Source organism: Temnothorax americanus, unplaced genomic scaffold (assembly GCF_048541705.1).
Source record: "Temnothorax americanus isolate GAGA-0224 unplaced genomic scaffold, ASM4854170v1 Scaffold22, whole genome shotgun sequence".
NCBI lineage: Eukaryota > Metazoa > Arthropoda > Insecta > Hymenoptera > Formicidae > Temnothorax > Temnothorax americanus.
In genome coordinates, this window is record NW_027509360.1 from 3770010 (window position 1) to 3794057 (window position 24048).

At 39.9% G+C, this 24048-nt stretch overlaps 1 protein-coding gene across 1 annotated transcript in view; it reads right to left on the reverse strand.

Moving 5' to 3' along the window:
• Nucleotides 1-24048, reverse strand: part of LOC143898179 (uncharacterized) — an 86045-nt gene that overhangs the window by 26087 nt on the left and 35910 nt on the right. Inside the window, exon 5 of the mRNA XM_077407480.1 lies at nt 21888-22030. Within this exon, the coding sequence (XP_077263606.1) occupies nt 21888-22030 (143 nt within the window). The remainder of the gene's footprint in view (nt 1-21887; nt 22031-24048) is intronic.

Consider the following 24048-nt stretch of genomic DNA (forward strand, 5'->3'; position numbering starts at 1 on the left):
AAATCTACGGTGCATTATATAAATTTGGAACTATTCAATAAAATTCAATCCCGAGACACATCTCACGTGCTGACAGCAGCGAACATATATATACGTATGCGTACATACATATATGCATACTTATTCATTGATAAAATGTTGATCACACACACGCATGTATGTACACATATAAGTTTCTTGATAAAATATTGATCCTCTGTATGTGAATTAGAACAGCATGCTTATCTTATATTACGCACGATATAGAATTACTTTGAGCGAGTAGTTTCGTTCACAAGCATAATCATGATACTTAGCGAAAACTATGTTAGAAGGATGGAAAGCTGCGGTTATCTCGAAAAGTAGCGTCGGCTGCAATAATATCATTGTGCACATAGGAAAGGAGGTAAGCGGAGCTTGCAAGTAACTACATGGCTCGAGAGTGCTGCGGAAGTTGCTATTTATGAGCTAGTCAGCGCAGAAACTTCGGTTGTGCGGCGCGAAACTCGGCAAACTCGCAATATGAATAGTTATGATGATGTAGGTGGAAAGAATTTTGATAACGTTAACAATTACGGATCGATAAGGAAAGGATTTCTTCTTTCGTGAGAGTAACATCGAGCGAACGATGTAATTGAAAAGATGTCTTGTCGTGGACACTTCGCTCAAATATTCTCGACACCTGTACTATTATTCTCCAACGCGAACTTAACACGATGACACAGACTCGGTTATCATTTGGAAGGGCGATATCTTTTACGAGCACTTTACAATATTAGTTTCATGCGGGAAGTTTTCCCAAAGTAGGCTTTGTAACGCGTGAGACATATCTGTGTCTCAGAAGTGAAAGGATTAACATCATATACTTGGACACATGCCATCCATTTCGCTCTAAAATGGAAGTTCCAAGTTTCAAGACCTGTATACACGTAACTCCTAAACAAGCAAATCTTTATCAATTATTCTGTTGAAATTATATCAGTAAAAATTTATTAGAATTAATCTCAGATTCGTCGAAAAAAATTATTTAGTTAAAGATCGTTAATTTTGAATTGCTGAATCAAACGTAACTGTGATAAATAGAATCGCGCGTTAATTAACTAAACAAACGAAAGTTGGACTTCCGATACGTTCGCGTCAGATATTTCACGAAAAGCGAAACAAGCATATAAAGAAAAGTAATGCTCGAAATTGTATGCAATAAAAAATTAAATAAAATATCCAGCAGTTAAAATACAATTTTAAAAAAGAAAAAAAGATCAATCGAAGTAAATGTACTTAAAAAAATATGTTCTCAGATTGTTAAAAAATAATTTGCTAATATATTCTATAAAGAAATGTAATTTTATTAAAATATCTCTTTCAAGTTCTTTTAAAAAAAGTTGAAATATTATTTTTTCAAAAATTTTTATGAAAGTGCAATTAACCAAGTATACAGTTCTGTACTATTAATTTATATCAGTACCTAACAATTTGGAGCTCCTTTGACTCATAAAGCAGCTTCATACGATCTATAATTTACAAAAGAATTTATCGGAAAAACGAAAATAGGGGTAACGGCGATGTCGTAAAGGCATTTCGCAGCAGACATTAGTAGTAAATATGATATGCGTACAGTTTCGGATTGCACGTAATAAAGGCATACCTATATAGCAGACACGAGTACAGAGAAACGATTCGTCGAGAAGCTCTCGCACGCCTCATCTGTGCATGTGCTTGTTTAAGCGCAGAAACGGGTCCTGCGAGATTCGCCCGATTATTCGGTCATTTGAATCTTAATGCTGATATTTGCGAGAGAATGCGCGACCATTTGCCCTGACAAAGTATTCGTGGCAGCTGGGAGGGAACATGGCAGGAGGCGCGCCGGCAAACTCGGCTGCATAGCATATATACATACATAATAACGATTGTAAAGTACTATATTCGCGAACGCAGGCGCTGCGGTGTAAATAATAATGATGGAAGTTGAATTCTCGACGGCACAAATATTATAATAAATTGTAAAAATAGAAAAAGTTGCGTATATACGCGCAGCGTGAGGCACATTACGACGATACGTGCGTATAAAAACAATGTATCATGACGTTATTACACGAAAAGGATTACATGTATGTAAAATTGTAAAAGATACAGAGTTATGAAAAGTATATAGATTAACGAAAATATCTCTGCCGCAAATTTGTAAAACATACTCCTCGTTTGAACAAAGTAAAAAAGCACCGAACGAACTTGTTGAATTATAGGAATTGAATAGAAAATGTGACGTGCAAATATTTTCCTTATCCAATTTCTCGAAAAGTTCCCTCAAGTTTCTCCTTTTCTATAGGAAAGTTTGCACTTTTCATCCAGATATTGTACTGTGGTCTTTAATTTAAACACTATTAGAATGGCATAGACGGAAATAAGGTGTAAAATGGAGAAAGAAAAAGACACGGCCCGCGACAAGGATTTTCCGAAAGCTGTGCACTCGCTTCTGAAACGTCGCCGGCTGACTGTCATTAACCGTGAGAGAGATAGCGCTGGCGCTGATGAAACAAGAAGAGACGGCTTGCGTATATCAAGCCGACTGCACTTCGTTTAAAATTCAGCTAACGAGATGGGACGTTACGCCGTTGGCATCTAACGACAGAGAAAACGAGTCCTGGGTTATGTCTCGAGTGTTATGTGTTGAAACGACGACACCTGCGGTGGAAGTCGGGGACAAGTATATGCGAACGAAAGTAAATGGATACCAGCAGTGCAAGCTGGAAAATACGCGTACGCTAATCGTCGTATGTCGCTTGTACCAGTGGTTGCCCGATCTCCGCTTTAATTCCAGACTATTACCAACCCTATTATCACGCCAGCGCGTAACTTTTTGTTTGCATCACTAACACCACGGCTCGCATAATATTTGTCAAAATTGTCTGCGGGCTAACTACGATCGAAAATAATCGGAATATCTGCGAGAATGTATTTCTTATAATCGTTTTGAGCGTCGCTGATACAGCGAGATCTTCGAAGGTTATCCGAGTCCGTCTGCGTAGGACATTTGAATTTTAACAGCAGTACTTATGAATGTGAAACCACGTCCTTACGCGCTCCTACAAACTGTTACTGTCTGTATATTATAGATACGGGCGAAATAATTTGCAAGACAAACTTCTTGTCACTCATTATACAGAATGTGCTGCGTTTCTTTTAGCAGATGAAATATTTATCGTGCATATAAACTATTTTGTGAGCATTGAATAAATATCAGCTGATAATCCTCGTTTGTATTACTATCTTAAGCCTTTTATTCCTTTAATGGTAATTATACATGTTATACATGTTAAACTTATGCACCATATGTATAATATACATAATATACATATATATATTTAACATGTGGTAATAAATTGTAGTAGATATAAATTTTTTAAACAAGGTTGTCGCTATTTTTGTCAGATTATTTTATAAATAAATACCTTCATTTTATAAACGAATCATTCTATTAAAAATGTCACCGCGTAATTTAAGCTCATATACGCCTCAGAATATTCTGTATAACTTATGGGGTTCCAAAGATGTTCCAAATTATGCCTCACATTTCTCGCGACATGTCCACCGTAAAAGGAAATGCTTCTTCCTTAAGACAAGGGCAAGAAAAGGACGCACGGGAAAGGGTGGAGGAGGTGCATCGTTCGATGCAAATGAAACGGCGAGGTCGTGAAAAGAGCCATGGCCCTCGTCAAAATGTTTTACGCGGCGCAGAAGGTGTACGTCATAGATGTGTGCCGCATGCCGATCATATTTTATGCAAATTTACCCTCGCGGCAAGTAGCTTCGGGGAGCAGTCACACCATCCACCGCTGTTCGTCATTCGCTTCGCGCAGGGACTTTTCCGCGAGTGCGGAAACTTCGTGGCTCGCCCGGCTAATTACGAGGGTTATTTCTTCTGCCATCAACGCGCGAAACACGTAAAATTTTCTCGCCACGTAAGAGAAAACGCAATTTCCACCGTTGTATTCGCCCCGCCGGTCTTTGCCCGCCCATCCCTTTTCGCCGAGCGCGATCTAATTTAATGATAATGAAAGAGAACCGCCCGTGGTTTATTCCGATTTCATTGCGTGCGAAATGTGGCCATTCTTCCTCCTGTAGCGTGCCAAAACGTCCGTTGTCCTGACTTTTTCCATGTCATATGCCACACACAGTAAAATCTCTCCGACGTCACGAGTTCATCCTCGTTTTGCCGTGGATAATGATATGCGTTAGTTTAATTAAACTTCGACCATTTAAATTGGCACGCTTTTGTTTCACAAATTTTTGCTCCATCGAATACGGTAATTTATCCAGAGTAGGAATATAATATTCCGTTTTTTCTTTTTTGTAAATTGTTTGCATTGATAAATATAATTTAATAGTGTTTATTTGTTTTAATCTCGATTAAAAAAAAAAAAAAAACCAAGTCATAAGCATAACTTTTTCTATCTCGGACCTGGCGATATATCATATAAAAAAAAATGAAATGCAAATCATTCAAACTATAATTATGCATTGACTTAATTGCGATAATTAATCATATCAATAATCTCTATAATATTGATATAAAAAGCGATTTTCATAGTCACATAGTCATATACTAAAAATGAATTTTCCCGCTATGGGAATTATACAAAAAAAGAGAAAGAAATAAAGATTAAATAAATTACAGGGCATATACCATATTTAAAACAAATGTATATCAGTATAATATCCAGGGACTGCGGTATCGGTGCAACATTTTTCACCGCATTAAACGAGAATTAAGTTTATTTCGAAAAAAAAAAAAAAAATGCAAATCCAATGTGAGTTTAAGAGATAACCGGTGATGGTCGCGCGCGCGCGCGCTAAGTCGTTCTTCGAGCTCAGCTATATGTTTATGAATTGCGGGCAAACAGCTTTAATCCGAGCAAGGACCTTCGATAAGCGGCTTTCTCGAAATATCTTTTTGCATCGCCACCCTCGTTTGCGTACGCACGTAACCAACGCGGCGCAGCTGGTTCGCGGTCGCCTGGCAAATCGATATCGCCGTACTTGGTCTATGCGTGCACGCGATCGACACGGAGGCGTTCCGACTGCACGCAATTCGATAATAAATTATCATCGCATTGAGCGCAGTCGAAATAATTCCCACGGCGCCGTGGCGACGATCTCCATCCTCCTCCGGTTGGCAATAATTCGGACGACTCGAAGAGAACGAGGCGATAGCCTTTCGCGTGGAAGCAGGTATTCCGACGATACGAAAGTGCGGCTCTCTCTCGTGATTCCGGCGCAATTTCTAAAACCGGCCGGACATCGCGCCGGTATTTATGCGGATCGTATATGCGATTAGGTTTAATCCTCGCGTGTGGCGAAAATGTTCGTGCCGCGTTGCCGGGCACCGCGCCGCGCCGGTGCGGCGTGACGCGGTGCACAGCGCGATCGTGCGCGCAGGAAGCGTAATATGAAATTTCGTTAGTGGCAATAAAAAGGAGCGTTTACGTCCTGCCTGAATTGGGTCGTTGTTTCGGAATAATGCCCCATGCACAAGTCCATAAAAGTCGTGTCTACGCGGTCGAATGACGGCGTACAATTGATACGCGGTATATGCGCCCCGACATGAATCCGCGCTATCTTTTACGACTTGACAAGTCTGAAAATCTATCAGTAATCATCTCTTGTGACGTAAATATCCGTTTCAAAATTGTATCGCTTAAAAAGTGGAGTAATCTCGAGCGAAACTCTTTTCAACCGTGTGCCGCGCTTATAGCTTTTAGCTTCCGCTCTGTAACTTCCGAAAAATTAAAAATTCAATTGCCTATAAAAGAGAAGCAGCTGGTGCTTTCCAATTAAAATATAGCTCACGGCGCATTAGATTGAATTTCACACCTCCAGTGTATATAATATATTATCATATACGCAATAAAAATTTATTGTAAAAATGTTTTCTATAAAAACATGAAAGATAAATAGTTCCTTCTCAGCCAAAATTTTCTTTGATTTATAAAAATATTTGATAGCTATTTCTATAAATATTTGATAGATAGTCATGATTTTTATATTGTTAAGTTATACGATATTGTGATTTGCATAAAATCTTTTATAAAGCCATTAACTTTTCTAATATTAGAGTATTAACCGCAATCTTTCATATTATACATGCTTCAATATCTGACTTATTGTTAGAAAGAATATAATATCCAGATTCGCGTGATATTCTTTATAAAATTAATTTGCTATTTGTTTCACATTACAATATACAAACACGAACAATGTCAAATGTAATGCTTGTATCCTATCGCGACAATGCTTTCGCATTCATAAAAGGAAACTATAGTTAATATATAGTAATAGAAAGTGCGGCAGAGAGATATCGCACAAATCAGAAAGCGTTAAAGATTCAAGTTCGAGACGATACACAATATGCGGGGACAAAACTTCGTTTCAAGATATAACGAGAATTCTCTGCCATCTCGGAAGCCAAACGTCGATGTTTCTTGCCTTCAATTAATGCTGCAAGATGGTACAACTTCGAGAAAGTTTACGCAATATAATGCGAACTGCGAGATAAAGCCCTGTGCGACGATAAAACCAATGCATGGCAGGAACATTTTGCGGCATAGTGCGTGTCTGTCGTTATTTACTGTTGGCATTGCATGCTATATAGTTCAAGAGAGACGAGTGCTAAATAACTAAGTTTCTTAAACTTATCGAAAAGACAATAAAGATATTATGCTGCACAATATCGCATTTTGCATGTTAATAGCACTGTACTATAGTATACACGGATTCGTAAAGATATAACTTTAATTATTATATTAGAAATAAATTTATATTAACACTTATACTAAAAGTGTTAAAATAAATAAAAAAGTATTACTTACAGAATGAGTGATACGTGAAATATTTTTCGAGGTGATTTGTAATGGAAAATTTAAAAATTTTTATAAAGAGATTAAAGCACTGAAATAGAATTGGAATATTGTTAACTCTCTTTTTCAAATGAACACATTAATCCTCCACGAGAGTTTCTGTATCCGTTTAATTTTCCATATCTTCTCTCGAAATAAAATGGCATGCAGATAAAATCGATATAGATACACCAAAGCCGATACATGACTATTCTAATTTCGGAAAATATTGTTTTATACCATTTTAAATAGAAGTGATAAAATCGATAAAATTCTTGGAAAACTTGAATTCGATATATATATTTTTTTAAGTATGGGATAAAAAGAGAATTATGCGCGATTTTCAGCGTCCTAGCGATTAACGCGTCAGATTTCTCCGATAGTAAGCATTATTTAAAATTAACTAAAAGCTGAGTTGTTCTGTTATTAATTGTGTGTGTGCTGTACCAATACTATACCATTATTTTCGTTTCAAACACCCCGTACTTGCCGAGATATCAACATGATATTATACTACGTTTGATTGAACAACCCGCCCATTTTTAACGAGGAAACTTTTATATACATTTCGCGCTACGGAAGCGCGCATGTACACCGACGTAACGCTGTAGTAACTTCTGAACAAAGTTAACTCCGGAGACATCATAATCACAAAGCACGCAATACTTATCGCCCGAATGTGTCGGGCGAGATATCGAGATATCTCGAGACCTTCTCCAACACGGACGGTCAAGTATAGAATTCTCTCTCCTCTTGTGAGGAAGAAACTTAAAGCTAAGAAAATCGCTAAGTTAAGATAACGTCAATTCTAAGCTGGCGTTATTAAAGAACGTCGACACAAAAAAAAAAAGATTTCAACGTCGCGATACGCGTAATCGGAAGAAAGCATAATAACAAAATAAAAAAGGAAAAAGAGCTGGACAAATTGGAAGAGAAATAAAAAGAAAAAGGGAAAAAAAACGAAAAAAAAAGATGTTAAGGAAGCATCACGTACATGAAAAGTCCGTATCTAAGTATTCAGGATTGCTGAAGAATTCGGCGAAAATAGTGCGGCGACGGGATAGCCGGTGGAGAACGGTGGCGGAGGGAGGGAAGGACTGAAAAGGACTCCGGTCAGGGATCCCGGGGTGCGCGTGCACTGATATCTTGTTTAATTAAGCGAACTCCAAAGCGCGCGGCGTCTTGTCGTGGTAAGAAGCCGACCCATTGTGAGGCTTCAAAGCCTGCAGCGGCCGTTACTCGCCACCGGTGAGTGGAGAGAAGATTCACTCGCTTCGCTCTCCTCCCTTTCTTCTCTTATTCCTCCTCCTATTCCTGCTTCGTGGTCCTTCGACTTCGCGCTAACAAACACCGTGGATCCCGCGTGTACGTGTGTATATACATATATACTGATTTTATGTGTATCGTGTCACCTCAGAGATCGCGCGCGCGCGCGCGCGAGAGAGAGAGAGAGAGAGAGAGAGAGAGAGAGAGAGAGAGAGAGAGAGGGAGGAGAGAGAGAGAGAGAGAGAGAGAGAGAGAGAGAGAGAGAGAGAGAGAGAGAGAGAGAGAGAGAGAGATCGAAAAGAGAAGCACAGACCGCACAGACACGTACCAGTGTGGGTACGTGCGAGCGGAACGAGGACCAAAAATATAGCATGAAAAAAGCATCGTCGGGGAGAAGCGGGGCGACGTGTTCCGTCCTAATTACGTGCCGCCACTGGCCGCATGCTGTTTGCCGTGGCTGCTGCGGCAACGGCAAAGCACCCAGGGTTCGCACAATTAACGAAAGGCGCGGACACTAACGATTCGAACAAACCCACGAATGGTCCGCGGAGAAGAACGAGGGAGAACAGTCGATCTTCGTCCGAAATGTAGGAAGAACGATGGCAGAAATATAATGACTTTCAGCAGGGATACATACATAACGCCAGGGATACATATCTGTTTGCGCGTGTCACGTCATGTATCGGTTGCTGCTCTTGTCGTTATTTACTTTATCACTGGTATTTTAACAATAAGCAACTAGAAATGTTAACATCACGTTAGAAATAATAGCACAATATTGGATACAAATATTTTAATAGTATAATATATATAATTCATTCTTGCTTTTATTCGAATTTGGTTCATATGTAAAATCAAAATGTAAAAATAGAATTACATACTTATTTATTCATTTGTTTATTATTGCATTAGAGAAATTTTGATTTAACGCGTCTAAAATCGTTCTTATGATTTATGTAGCGGAATACACTCGCTTCGCTTAAAATGTCATTTTTTCGTGAAATTTGATTAATAAATTAACGCGGCGTCGCAAACGACAATTTCTAAGGCTAATTATCGCAGACGAAAAGGGTGACATGAACACATATAAACATAGATAAGTTGAGACGAATCGATTGCACTTCAGAAAAAATCCCGTCGTGAACGCGACGTCGCGTGAATGAGATCGCGTGTGCATATTCTGCGTTATCTCAACGAATCGTTAGTTCTTATTCATACAAATACATATATATCAGTGGAAAAACTTGGCAAGCGTTTGAAGATGTTACGGTGCTGATTCAGGGACAGACAGAGATATATATTCCTATACGCTCTCCGTAATTATCATTTCGCGAGGTGACATGGATACATTCGTTAATTGAAACGACCTGAGGATCGTCGGGTCTTCTCTCGGTGCGCGCGTCAGTGCTCAGACAAGAAAATTGCAGAAGCCGTGACATTGAGGCTTTCATCGGCGCGAGACACTGCACTGGGAAGGCGAAAGTGGGATGAAGAGGGGCTTTTCTGCGCGCAAGGGTAATGTTCGAAAGGGTGGCGAGCGAGCAAAAGTTCAAGGGTGGCGACACGAGGGTGTCGCGCTACATCGATCGCACCTGAAACATCCACCTTTCGTGGTCTGCTCATTTCCCTTTTCTTTTCCACGTAACCCTTCGGGGCTCCTGTCTCCCTCTTCTCGCTCACCCTCGTCATCGGCCCTCGGCGCGTCGCAGGTATCCGGGATCCTTTTTTAACGCTCTTCGTACCCGTCGCCCGCGCACAGTACACGTGCGCCCCTCACACGTGCGTCACGACGCGTTTGCGTAAGCGCGTGTTCCGCGCCTACGCGCTCCTATACGCGTCTTTACACCAGAACCCGGCGACATCCAATTGTCCCGGGAATTACTGAATGAATAAGTTACATGGCAACTTTAACGCCGGCTAAAAAACCCCATCGAGTTTAATTAATTTCTCGTGAAGTCAGTTTCTTGTTGATCCCGCTTGAAGGGATCCTTCGTAATGGGTTCTTTTCTCGGACTTGTATTACGGCTTTCACGGTAATTACAATGTACATCGTATGCTATATACCACGACATGCAATGCCAAACAATAATTATTATATAAAGTTCATCAAAATATGTGCAGGATAGTTCCAAAAGTGCAATGATTGCATACGTACAAATAGAAAATATAATAAATTCAAAGCTTTTGGTCTAAATAAATAAGATGACGTTAAAATCATTTTAAAAATGTATAGTTTTAGAATCAGTAATGCAAACTATTACGTAAATAATATTCAGATGTGGAAAATGCCAAATTGATATCGAAATATGAACTGATTGCAAGAAAGAATAACATTTGATACGAGAGAATAATTACCTAACTGTTCACTGATCAATACTTAACCATCTATAAATAGTGAATCGCTTAACTGGTCGCTTGTGTCAGGCAGAAATCGAATAAGCGATCGTGCGGAGATGAAGAAACCATAACGTGGTGGCGCGGGGAAGTGAATTAGGCGATGTAACAGAGGTGCCCCGGGTCGCACACTACCGCGGCCAATGAATATGAAACAGTCATTAGCGCGCCAATCCGGAATCACTTAAGTGCACACAGAGTGCCAGACCAGAGAGAGAGAGAGAGAGAGAGAGAGAGAGAGAGAGAGAGAGAGAGAGAGAGAGAGAGAGAGAGGGGAAGCGTTGGAGGCTGGTGCATTGAAATGCATTGCTGCAGGTCGTCGACGGGCACTGTCGGGCCGTATGGGATAGGCGCTCGCGGCACTTATCCCAGGAATACGATCGCCCTCGAAATGGGACGCGTATGTGAACGCCTGGCGCTCCGACGTTCCGGCGATAAGATCGACGCGGCGTTCGCGCGTTTGTCGGCTTTATTGGCCGGTTGCGGGCCACCGATAACGCAAGATTGCATTACGACCATAAAGTCGCGCATCTCGCTGGTGTATCCGCATAAAGCTCTATATCGTCCGCGCGATGGCTACGCGCTTCCCCAGGGCGGTCGGATGCTGGGACGAAGCGTTGGTTCGTGATGGGCGGACGGTGAACGGCTGCCGGCTACAGCGGCACGTACCTGCCGGTTAAACAATTTCGCTTTACGATCGAAAAACGTCGCCTTGAGGGGAAGAGCGATCGATTCCTGAAACGAGGAACGTGCCCCTAGCCAGACGTGTCGCGCGCGCGCGCGCGCGCTGGCAAACGAAATAAATCGGGCGATTGTGAATCGTGAACCTTGTCGATAGCGCTAATCTGTCGGGAAACACAGAAATGAGAAATTTTAACGACATACAGCAATTATATATATATATATATATATATATATATATATATATATATGTGCGATATAATATTAAATATCTGCGAGAAAAAAAAATCAAAAATTTATGATTAGGCACATCACGCAACAAGCTCTAAATTATTTTCGTTTCGTTAGAATATTAATGTTTACCTATAGATAATTAATACAGTATATGTAATGATAAAAGAGATAAACCTAAAATAAGCGTATTAAAAGATTTAAATTTTTTTTATAAATCAATAAGATTTTTCGATTTCTTAACGTAGAGAATTAATAAATCGGAACAAATAATGGTTCTCTTAATGAAGTTATTTTGGTGCAAAACAATTAATTATAAATTTGATAAATCTTCTATTATCTTTTTACACTTTCTCATAAAATCTGCACAGAGAAGTCGTATTATAGATAGACAAGAAAATAAAACGGAATAACTTTAATCTATTTGCCGAATATAAAATTATTTAAGAGATAAAATATGAAATTTCATTCACATTTGATTCACATTGCAGTTTAATTCTTTACGCAACTATTCTTAGGCGAAGCTGTTATTCTTCTCTTAACCATACGCCGGGTTTATTCAAACTCTCTCGCTACCTCGGACTTTCAAATTTCCCGAGGATTTGCTTATGGAAACGCGTAGGCCGCAGGTCGATCGTGCCCCCATTCGCTCTTTCCGACCCTCTTTTATCCCGAGGCAAATTCAAACGGGGGTGTGGTGCCTCGAGATGCATTACCGGTTAACCCTGGGCTGTCGTAGATCTACTTAACTGCGCCCGTAAGTTTTTCGAATTACCTCGTTGCCTCGGCCGCGCGGCATTGCTATGTGCCCGCTGTGTAAAGCAGTTCGACTTTCGGTCGATACGGAGCTTCCTACGTACGCAGGTATCGAAACGTTCCAGAAGCAAAAAAACGGTCGGCTATATCGCTCTAGGTATCGGTATGCGCAAAAAGTTTGGATCGGAAATGCTGCGAGAAAATCGGCTAAATTGCGTGTTCTGTTCGTCGCATTTCCGTAATACGTAATTAAAAGAATTTAAAAAAGAGAGAGAGAGAGAGAGAGAAAAATAGAAAAAGAAAGAGCGCTAACTTTTCGTTTCAACGAAAGCGATTTGATCCTCACTTCGCATTCTCTCTTTCTCGCCGGACACTTTATATTCGCGAAAAATCAGCCTTAACGAGATTCCGGCCGGCTGATATAATTCCCGTCGTAGCGTGGCCCCGTTCGGGCGCCGTATAACCAGCGGCAGTTGCGAGTGCCGGCAGGCGCGATGTCCCGGCACCGTACCGACGATGTAAATGATGCCGTAATGCACTCAGCCAACAGAGAGAGGAGAGAGAGAGAAAGAGAAAGACACGGTTGACGATGCCGTTAGTAAGTAATATACGCGCTATCCCAGGTAAAGTAGCCCTTACCGAGAGAATGAGAGCGGACGGGAAAAAGGGACCGAGTCGAAAGGGAACTGAATTATTGTTAAAGCGTTAGGAAAGCTCAAGGGAGAGGAAGAGGTCCGGGTATATTTTTTATCTTAATGGCATTACACAGTTCTACGCTCAGCATGATGCAATGGCATGGCTTCGCCCGTTCGCCGGCGCGAATGTATTTCTCTCGCTTCACGATTACGATAATAACGAGCGAGAGACTCTGAAGACTTCTCTCGTCATTCGCGGGCGAATGAGGTTCGCAAAATAAAAAGAAAATAAGAGAATCATCGCGGGCCACACGACGACGATCCACTTTTAAGAGGATTCAACGAGGGATTCATTGCGGGAACGAAGCCGCAAGCGTGTTGCGCCACGTGACGCGACTTTTCGAGCCATCGCCGTAAGCCATGATGTGCGCCCGAAATTAAATTAGGATGTCTGGCTGCCGCCACCGCCGCCGTCGTGCGAGTCGGTGAGAGTGGATTGGTTTACCACAGGCGAGCATAGGGATATATTTCCCGTGCGTGGCGGAGTCTGCTAAGTTTATCGACATGAATCGTATTACGGCTGATGTACTTCGATTACCTCGGTTGCAGTGCTCTTCATTAGAAGAAAATGAAAATGCATCATCATTGAATTAGAGCGAACATTAGTCGTGATTTACGGGAAACATGAGTATTTTATTATATAGCGAATAATATAAAGTGGCTCATATTATTGATACCAGTAAATTATGTGAATAATAATAATGTACATATAATATTAATATCAATATACATTAAACAATATATATTACTATGTGATGTACTAGGAACAAATATAATCGCAAAAATAAATAAAGAAGTATTTTGAAATTATAATATGGATATATATAATAAATCTTGCTTATCTGAGTACTCTGATATTACTTTTACTGCAGTCTGTCTCTTTCGTTTATTTCTAGTGAATATTATTAATATTAATTTGTATGTGTTTTCATATATTTTACGTACTTAATATATATTTTATTAACAAAAAGAACATTAAAGAAGCGTGATTTTACTTTAGGATATCCAGTTTAATCCTATTTTATTTGAACGGGGCCATTGTCGCGAAGGAAATACTTTCTTAATGCAATAGCTAGGGTCACGAGGTTAACAGCTGATGTATTTCACGCCCCTACCGATCTTAGATTAGCATATAAAGCGAGGTGATTCGTCTTATTTACGTTTGGGAACCTTCTTCCGTCGAATGTTTACAGGCCGCGAATAATTACCCCGTTTAAGAATCTACTCTCTCTTTGATCGCCGCTGTTATTCTTAAAGAGAACTTCTAAAGCATTCGCGCGTGTTAAGCGCGGGTTCATTTAGCCGCTATATACTATTTTTATCATAATAATTTTGAGAGCACGAAATTATGGATGAGACATAGCTAGGAACGATCGAAAAATACTGTTAAGTACTTTGCTTTTATGTATTATATGTAGTTACACGTAACTGCATGTTTCGATGTTTTTCGACCCAATCACTCTGTATATGAAGCTTTTATTAAAAAAAAAAGGGAACACGCTATTCTCTTCCTACACTGAAAGTAGGTTGAAGTAGCTACGAGCTACTCTCTCGATTCGCTCTAAACCACTTTAAATTTACATATCTTTGCCGGCGGCCTTTGTACATCGCGTGCTTACTCATCGAAAGCACGCTATCCATTATAATAAAAAGCGCATCGCTCGTTGTTGTCTTTCTCCTTTTGGCCGAGAAACGCGCGGCAAATCTCACTATAATATTCGACATCCATGGAAAGCGTTCAAGAAAGAGGCGAACGAGTTTCGAGTGCCATGCCCACTTTTATAGACTCCTGATGTATCCTCGCGCGTATTTTCGTTAATGCGCCCGTTCCCCCTGCTATAATGGCTCATAACGCATTTCGACGATGCAATTTTCAGCACCGCAGACACGATGACATCGCAACTGGGTTAATAACGAGAGACGCGGAAACGCGAATCAGCGATGCGATAATACGTACATTCGCAATGGGCATGCCGTTGGATCAACGCGGAGAGGATACAATCGCGTAAATAGGATCAATTTTATAGGAATACTCAACGCGAATTCCTCAAGTGTTGAGAAAAAGAAAAGCATAGTCGCTTCGGTAACTCGCAAAGATCGCGATTTCTTACGTTCTCTCGCAAGCTGCATCGCAAGTGCTCGTTAAGGAATAAGAGAACAAGACAACGAGAGAGATAAATGTAGTTCCGCTTGGTTAATTCTTTTCGCTCTGATAGACAATTATTTATACGTTTATATGCTTATCGTGGCATTGAGAACACAACGATTAAAGAAAATATAGAAAATACGTATTATTATCTGCGTTACCCCGCGCTCGCCCTCATATACTTTCCTTTGTAGAATATTATCCCGATTTGAGTAGAATGTTAGTAACTTACGTGTTAAGCTTGAAACGCAATCTCCTGAAACGTGACCAGACTACCAGGTTAGATTTATGTTCACGTCAATCACGAAACGCATATTAATTCTTGCCAGATCCAACATCGAATTTCCCCTTCTGACAAGCAAGCACGACTGACTGAGTCTTTAATAACGGTTTCGGAAAGTCTTGACGTATAGCCTTTGCGAAGACTTTTTTTTTACGCTGTTAAAATGTTACTTCTAATACTTTCATAAACGTTTCCTTCGAAGGTAGAATCAAGACTACACCTCAATCGTGTTGCATTTATGACGTCCCATTAAACATTTTATGACAATCCAAATGCGATAAAATATATTGGATCTTTAATCCTGGGAGGGATAGTCCTCTCCTTAGTTTGCAGAACAGTGTGATACTATGATGTTTTATGATAAAGTAATGAATGTGCTTAGATACAACACAGTTAAAAGAAAGTTTAAAGAAAGTTAAAAAAATCATAACAAAAAAAAGTTTTACGTTTTGTGTGAAGCCGTTACTTTCGTAACTAGATAGGGGTCATACAAATTTTAATCAGCGAGAGAATCCTCTTGATTAAGAAAAAAATAAAAAATTTTTGTTGCAACCCTGAACGAACATCGCGCGACGGGTACTCAAAGTATCCGAACGTCATCGGCCGCCGGAACGACCTATCAACCCCGACAGCTGCAACACGGCGCGAGCTCTCGGCGTTGCAGTTGCGGTCACGCGAATCGCTCTCGGGGAGCAAGCGAGCGCGCGTTCGCGGTGAGTAAGCCATTAGATTCCCATCTGGGCCGCGCACTACTATACTATACTGACAGCAGTCAGGCCCAAACAAGACGAATGACGCGGTGCGGTCGGTCGCGTCGCGTCGACGTTGCAGTCGCGACGGGACGAAAGGCACGTAGGATACGCGGGTCGTCGGATACGGGAGAAGCGCGGCTCATACGGCCGCTGACAGGCCGCGATATTCCATCTGGCGGAATCGCATCCTCGGAGAACTCGTCGGACGTGGCTAGCTGACCCATCATAGTCGCGGGCAGCGATCGTTGCTGGTAGCGATACGCGGCGGAGCAATGGATCACTCTATCCTCTCTCTCTCTCTCTCTCTCTCTCTCTCTCTCATTCACTCACTCGCTCACTCTCGTCAGCTCACTCTCGTCAGCCGCTGTGGCTAGTGGAACCACCAGACACGGTGGTCCACGTCAAGAGAAAGAGGCAAAGAGAGAGAGAGAGAGAATAGAGGCCGAAGAAGAGAGGGCCGCGGCAAAAGAGATGATCAAAGCCCCGTCCGCATGTCAAATGGAGAGTCCGACCTCTCCGTTGCAGCGATAGCTGACCAAGATGATTCCCCGCTACCGCTGAGCAACCTCTCGCTTCCTGGCGAATCTCACTCGCGGTCTGTCTCTCTCGCTCCTCCCTCATCTCATTTCTCTTTCCTCGTTCGCTCTTTCTCCTTCGCCACCTCCTCCGTCACCTCTGAAATCGCTGCGGCGGCGTGGAAACCGCAGTCTCGCTGCGGCTGCGACGAACCCCCCCCCTGTGTACGACATGTATCGGCCGCGCTTCGTGCCCGCCGGCATAATTCAATTTTCGTCACGGTGGATGCCGGCAGTTCGTCTCGCCGCCGTTCGTCGTTCTTTTCGTCTCCGAGTGCATCGACTCGCGGCGCGCGGTCTAGTCCTGCGGCGTAGCCCGGCCGTGAGGAGAAACGACGTGACTCCGAGAGGAGATCGTTGCTCCTTGAGAGCGAGCGAGCGAACGAGCGGCTCAGCGGCTGGGGCTACAGCCGAGGACTCTCGAGAGAAAATTTCATTCTAAGTACTATCGACGTTCTAGCTTTTTCAGACGCGAGTTTCTGCAGACGCGCACGTTGCATACATCCGTCTGTGCGACATACCTGTTGTACTCCGGCTGCGGATAAAAGAGAGCGACGACGGAATCGGTACTCTTGAACTTTGTAACATGAATAAAGACCTATCGACTTTTATAAATTCTGCCTTTGTTCTTGAAATTGTTCCATGTACGTACAAGGCCATATCAAAACTCCAGCATTGCCCGGCTCGCGTAACTTTTACGGTCGTCGATTCCGTGCCGGGAATATTTAGAGAATGCGAAAATAAATGTATGACATCAGAGTAAGACAATGTTACAAAAGTAAGTTCACTTAGAAAAGTAAGAAAAGGTATAATATATCTTTTGTTCAATGAGAAATTCAATGATAAATCAGTTAAATACTGAACGTATAAAATTTTTTTAGTGTCAGCTGTGAGCAAAGCATCAAGCCGTAATTAAATATTTACATCTTCATGTAAAAATAACTAAATTTTTATAAATTTATACATATATATACAAATTCATAAAAATCTCAGTTTTTTAAACGTTTGTTTAAATTTTTCCAGATTTATTTATATTTGATTACGTACGACTTCATTCATTTCGTTTGACATTCATAAATAAGTTATTTTATTAAAGCTGGCCGCATTTAATCTAAAATAATTCACGCGGTCAACTAAAGAAGTACGAAAGCATTCACATATGTTAAAAGTCCATCTGTATTTAGACTTGGCTAAGAAAATGCCAACTCACGAAAATCTTTCTTAGAAATGGGAAGTTGCAGAAAGTTGCGGATAGAAAACTGGCTCCGTTATGCAATTTCTCTGAGATTTAATTTCGAAATCGCTTATGCATTCGACCCGTTTATTATAATTGAAAAAATTGCGATAAAAAATTTGAAAATAGACAGGAAAATTTAATTAAATTTCACTATTATTTGTTTCGGCAACTTTGGTGTTTGCATAATAAACAGAAGCGCTTTCGTACGTATATTGGGAAAACTTCGCAAATTTCTCGCCACGTTTCTCTTCTTTCCGCACGGGCGAAGACGAGAAGATAAAATCCATTTCCTCCTTGGTTCATGTATCCATACGGATACGTAGCGGCGCTGAAAAATACGCCGTTCACTTTATCGCCGACGAGCGTAACGCAAACACATTTTTCCGAATTGCATACGCATAAATTTACCTGATGCGCGGGTCAACGAGTTAACGTTCCCTGTTCGAAGATGCATTTACGCTCTAAATTCGGATACTGCCACGGTAGTGAACACATATATACACAGGAACATACAAAACGCACACGTACAAACACAGTCACGCATACACACACATGTATATATTTTAAACCAAGCGTGGGAATTTCATTGCTGGCACTTGCAGGCTCGCCGGCTGCCCGCATTATGCACGGGTGCAAGCGCGTGCACACACATTGATGCAGGCCGCGTGCATGCGGACGGAATACGCATACAGAGATCAAGAGCAACTCAACCTCGGCTTGTTTGCCGTTAATACACGAAAGCGACGCTACCGGGCGTGTATCAGTATGCGTGCCTCCGGGAAATGTTCATTTACAGGAAACTTTTCATCTGATACTCGTTGCTGGTTTATAATTTTAAGCTTTGTTTACCTTCGAGAATTTACAGAAATCACGCGTTTGAGGAAATGTGTACGTACACGTGTATGATACGAAATATTATATCGAAATTTGCCGAAATTTTGGAAAAAAAAACCAATATAAAAAAACTGCGCAACGATTGTGATTTATCGACAAATCTCTACTTTCCAACTATTTGCAACTACCAATATAAAATATTCAGCTACTTTTTTTTTCTCAAATTTCTGGTTCCGATCATATCGGAAAGCAGATAATGCCGATAATAATAACTGTTCCATAAAAGCCGTATGAAATTATTATAGAAATAATCGCTTCGCGACATTTTGTCTGCAGCTGCATTTAAAATTTGTAATCGAAATTGCATCCGCGAATTGAAACCTAAAATATCCACTTCCGTTGTTTCAGGTTTCCGCTATCGAGATGGCTCGTGAGTTTCAGGATCGATAAGGGTGCGACTATAATTTAATTACACTAATCGTGTCGCGGTGTGCAGGAAGCTGCATTAAAAGTAATACCTAAGCCGGCGTAAATGATGGCCGGACTAAAATTTCATTATAGGTACGATACGAACTGCAGTCCCCGAGCTTATTTCACGATATCTCGGAATATATATATATATATATGTCGGGCGACTAATCTACGGATAAAATTAGATGCGCCCGCGACGGCAGGCGGGCCACGTGGGATGCGAAGCCGTCGACGGAGGTTAACAAATTGGCGACACATGGGAAATCTTAGGTGTCTTTACTTCTTTAGCAGTACTTACGGATGCATGGGACTCTTTCTTTTCGCGTCGGAAATGTATAGAATTTTCCACGTGCCGCGGCACGTTATTTCCATTCTCTATAGGTTCTCGCAATCAATTCAAAATTTAAATGCTTGCACGTGCGGTATGTGCGTATATAATTGCCATTAAATAATGTCTTAATGCACTGGAGGAATGAAAGATTTACATTAACAAAGTAGTATGGGCACGCACGCACGCACGCACGCACGCACGCACGCACGCACACGCGCACACACACACACACACACACACACACACACACACACAATTACGAGTTGTGAAATAGATTATTAAAGATAACGATATTGCAATGATGTATGTAGTAATTGATGTTATATTTGACATTGATTATTTGAATAATTCACTACAATCCGCAAAATGGGCCCCTTATAATAACAATTGTGGTTTATTACAACAATTTCCTATAAACAAGTCTCGTGTAACACATTCACATCACCAAAAAAAGAATTCTAGAAACGTGGAATTTCTAAAACCGCGTAGAGAGCTATTCTTCTCTGGTTGAATGACTGTTCGCCGAAATTTATACGATTGATTTTCATCAATGTTTTTGATAAATTGCGATTTGTAGTATTGAGCTGTTATCGGGATCGAATGAATGGATGAGAAAGAGAAAATGGAGGGGTTGCCCTAGCATCATGAACGCGATAAATCAAATCGTTAAACCGTATAGGATTACGCGTGCCGCGCGTGCATCATGCGCCGCAAAACGATTAACAGCAACTTTTTTTTAATTGAATATATTTTCGTGAAACACCAGTCGGCCATAGAAATAAATGTTACAGCTGTGACGATCTTTATTGTTGGGATCAATGTAGAATTGTATATAGAGAATAAATTTCTTGGCAAATAAAAATAAGATATAATGTTCGCTAAATTCATAAATTAGTATATAAAGGTAAAGTTGTGTTATGACTTCTAAATTAGCACGTTGAATTTTGTAAAATTCTTGTGAATTTATTTTAATCGATATTAGAATCATTTTGAACATAATATAATTTATCTATAATATATTTCCTAATATATATTATGCATCTAATATTAACTGATATCTTGCATGAAAATACAATTGCAAATAGAATATCAATTTTATGTCAATAACTTAAGTCATTAGATCTTCAAATGTGATACAGTTAATCTATATATAGAATGGAATAGAATATCAATATAGAATATAGAATAGAATAGAATAGAAATCAGTTCGTGCCGTCAATAAGTCTACGGTATCAAGATCGATATTTTTAAAACTTTCCTGTTCTCCCATCGTTCCACAGTTGAAGAAACTAAAGCAAAACTCCAGAAGCAGTCAAAGTACATTTTAATCTTGCAATTTTTCTTTCTTTCAATAAGTATGGCATTCAAGACACAGAATTAATGTTTAAATTCTTAAGAATATTAAAAATTATTCCAAAAACTCTAGAATAATTTTTAAATTCTAAGCATTATTATTAAACAGTATAGAGATGTTCCTGACTCATTGTCAGATGAAAGTTATTTCATTTGATGCATATACGCTATGCAGTAATTCACAAGATAGCTTAATATCAAACAAATGAATCGCCGTAACGCATATATTGAAGCTGAGTTTGCATTTGGTCGAACGGTATAATTTGCGTGAAAAACGAGTGATACCGCGTTGGACTTTTCGGAATGACAAGAGATGCGTAAAATGCGTTCAGCGTACCAAAAATCAGCTGTGCATACTTACTAGATGGACGAGAGTCTGAACTCTTTCGAATTCTGTCATTCGTGTGTCGGCAGTTCGCTGTCGGTTGAACTGGAGGGTGCTTAATGAAAGCACGAGCGGCAGCAAATGATGATGGAAATTAACTTGTGCATAATCTTGTCGAGAAGTACGCGCGGGGTTTAATTTTTAGTCGTCGAAATCTCTCACGCGCAGGAGCTTCACGTACGTGATAATGTCGTGCGGTCACGCAATTACGGTGACATTGATTTACGCGCACGCGTTTACGACCGCGAAGCCGCGAAGTAGGATTAAACAGTGCCGCGTGTGAGAATTTGCTTCTAAAAAAGTTATTATCTTACGCGATGAAACCTGATCCTTTGAAATGGTACGCGCACAATGATCAAGCCAAGCGCAATGGAGAGCAATTTTACCTCGTCTGCCGTACATCTGGTATGACGAAAGCGCTATAATAAAAGGAGGGTTCTGGGAAATTTTGAAAGTCGTACAATCCACGCATTATTCTGATCCCGCGCTGAGCGAAATATTTAATAATTTCGGATTTATGTTAAATTCATGCTAAATTGAATTTAGCACGAATCAGTTAGTCTAATGAGACACCGTCGTTATCTTTTCATAAATAATTTTTAATATTGTGTGAATGTACACTTACTCTTTGTGGAACGCCCATCCTTGCGCGACCATGCCTAGGAGAGCCTTGTGCTTGCTGGCCTTGTTTCTCTTTTCTGTGGGTCTTCAATCCTCGTAGTAATCTCGAAAACGTTGTCTTCTTCTTGCTCGTATTTTGTCCTTGTTCTGTAACAACGTGGAACGGAATAAATTATCAAAGAATAAAATTTAAAACAATATGGAATATTATGTGGATTTAATAGGATATCTACTGGCAGAGGCAAGCAAATATTTTCTCGATTATCACGCACAATAATTATTCATCGATTTCTATTTATTTATTTATTTATTTCAGCCTCTCTCGTTTTGATTTCTCGTATATTAAAATGAAGAATTATCCATTTGCAATATAAATCAATCGATTTCACCGATACCGTTTTAAAACCATATTATTCATTTGATCAAAATTTTAGAGCGCGATTGATCAAGAATCGTACGCGCAAATAAAAATTTATATTTCGATTATTATGCATTCCAATTCTTGAACAAACAGAATCGACGATATTACATTTAGCGCCGTAGTGAGGATAAAAAAATATTTAGTTGAATATTACAATATCAAAATATCAGAGGTCTATTTGTCAGATACAATTTTTAATTACTTTTGATGTTTGGCAAAAGTTTTTATTTTGTGAATTACTTTATATTACAAAAGACGTACGAAATCAATAAAAAGATTCGAGTAATTCGAAATAAATTAGAAAAAAAACTTTCTTATACCAATTCGGAGTAACAAAATTAATTTATGGGAAATAATTTACGAAATTAAGTTTACTTGCCCATGCGTTATTACTTTCAATCTTCTCTGTAGATTGACAAATCTGTTAATTTCTGTTATCGTAATTCTATTTTCGGCATATCAATTGTTCTATTATAAATGCTTCCGAATTAGAAAGTCCCAAATACGCTCTGAATAAATTTCCTATATCAGACAGCGAAGCATATCGTGAACATAATTCGCACTCATAAATTATATTTCCGTTCTCTGAATAGACTCGTGCAATCCGTTTATTGATGAGCGATGAGAGACAGCTGTTAAATCGATATGGACAAATTTCTACACAATTTCAAATACACGCTTATATATGTATATATTGAATTTTTTAAACGATTGTTGCGGTTATATAGCCATGTTTGTTTTTACCATTCTTTAACGGCCAGCATTCGCGGACAATATCGGACAAAAGCGAACTTTAATTGACACGTAATGACCGATTCGTGAAGATTTTTCCGAAATTCCCAATTTGAGTAGCCACGAACTACGACTAATCTCGCGCAAATAATCGAATAAATCTGGATTGCCCACAACATCGCTATTCATTAACGGATAATTCAGATGTGCCGCTAGTTATCCGGTCGCCCCCTCACAACACCGATATATTGTGTTAATGTCAGCTCATCCGTTTATTAGCACTGTCATAGCGCCGCCTAATTAGCAACCTTTACGACGCGGACGGTAGCTGAAACGAATTATCGAGCTTTCGACCGAACGGTTATCATCAAAGTATCTTTAGGCTTTCGAAAATTAACTATCATACGTTATAAACCGAACAGATATTAACGAAAATTAACTATTTTTGCTGGGCATTTTCGTTATTCGAGAAAACTGTTTGAGCGACACACGCTTGATTATCTAGGTTCGTTAAAATATATGTTGTACTTTGAAATAAATCGCGATGAAATAATCTATTTTATTTTTATCACTGAGTATAACTGTTTTCGTTCAAAACGAGAGGAACCTCGTTTGACCTAAAGGACAATGACTTCAGATTACTTTTATCATTACATAAGTCTTCTGACTTCGCGTCGCGCTGTTCTTCCTTTTTTCAATTCTCCGATTTAAAAACACAATAGGGGTATTCAAATAAGTTAAAGTTTAACGGTTTGACAGGTTATGTCGGGTTAAAGTCGAGTAAAAAGTTAATTAATTAACTTTGGGCGCGCTACTCTTTAAGGTTATGCAAAATACATAAGTGACTCATTAACCTATCACATTAATCTTTGGGTTAAAAGTGTAAAAATTAACTTTTTACCCGACTTTAACCCGACATAACCTGTCAAACCGTTAAACTCTAACTTATTTGAATACCCCTAATATATTTAATAAATTTCATGTTCGTGTTATTCGGACAAAGCTCTCATTG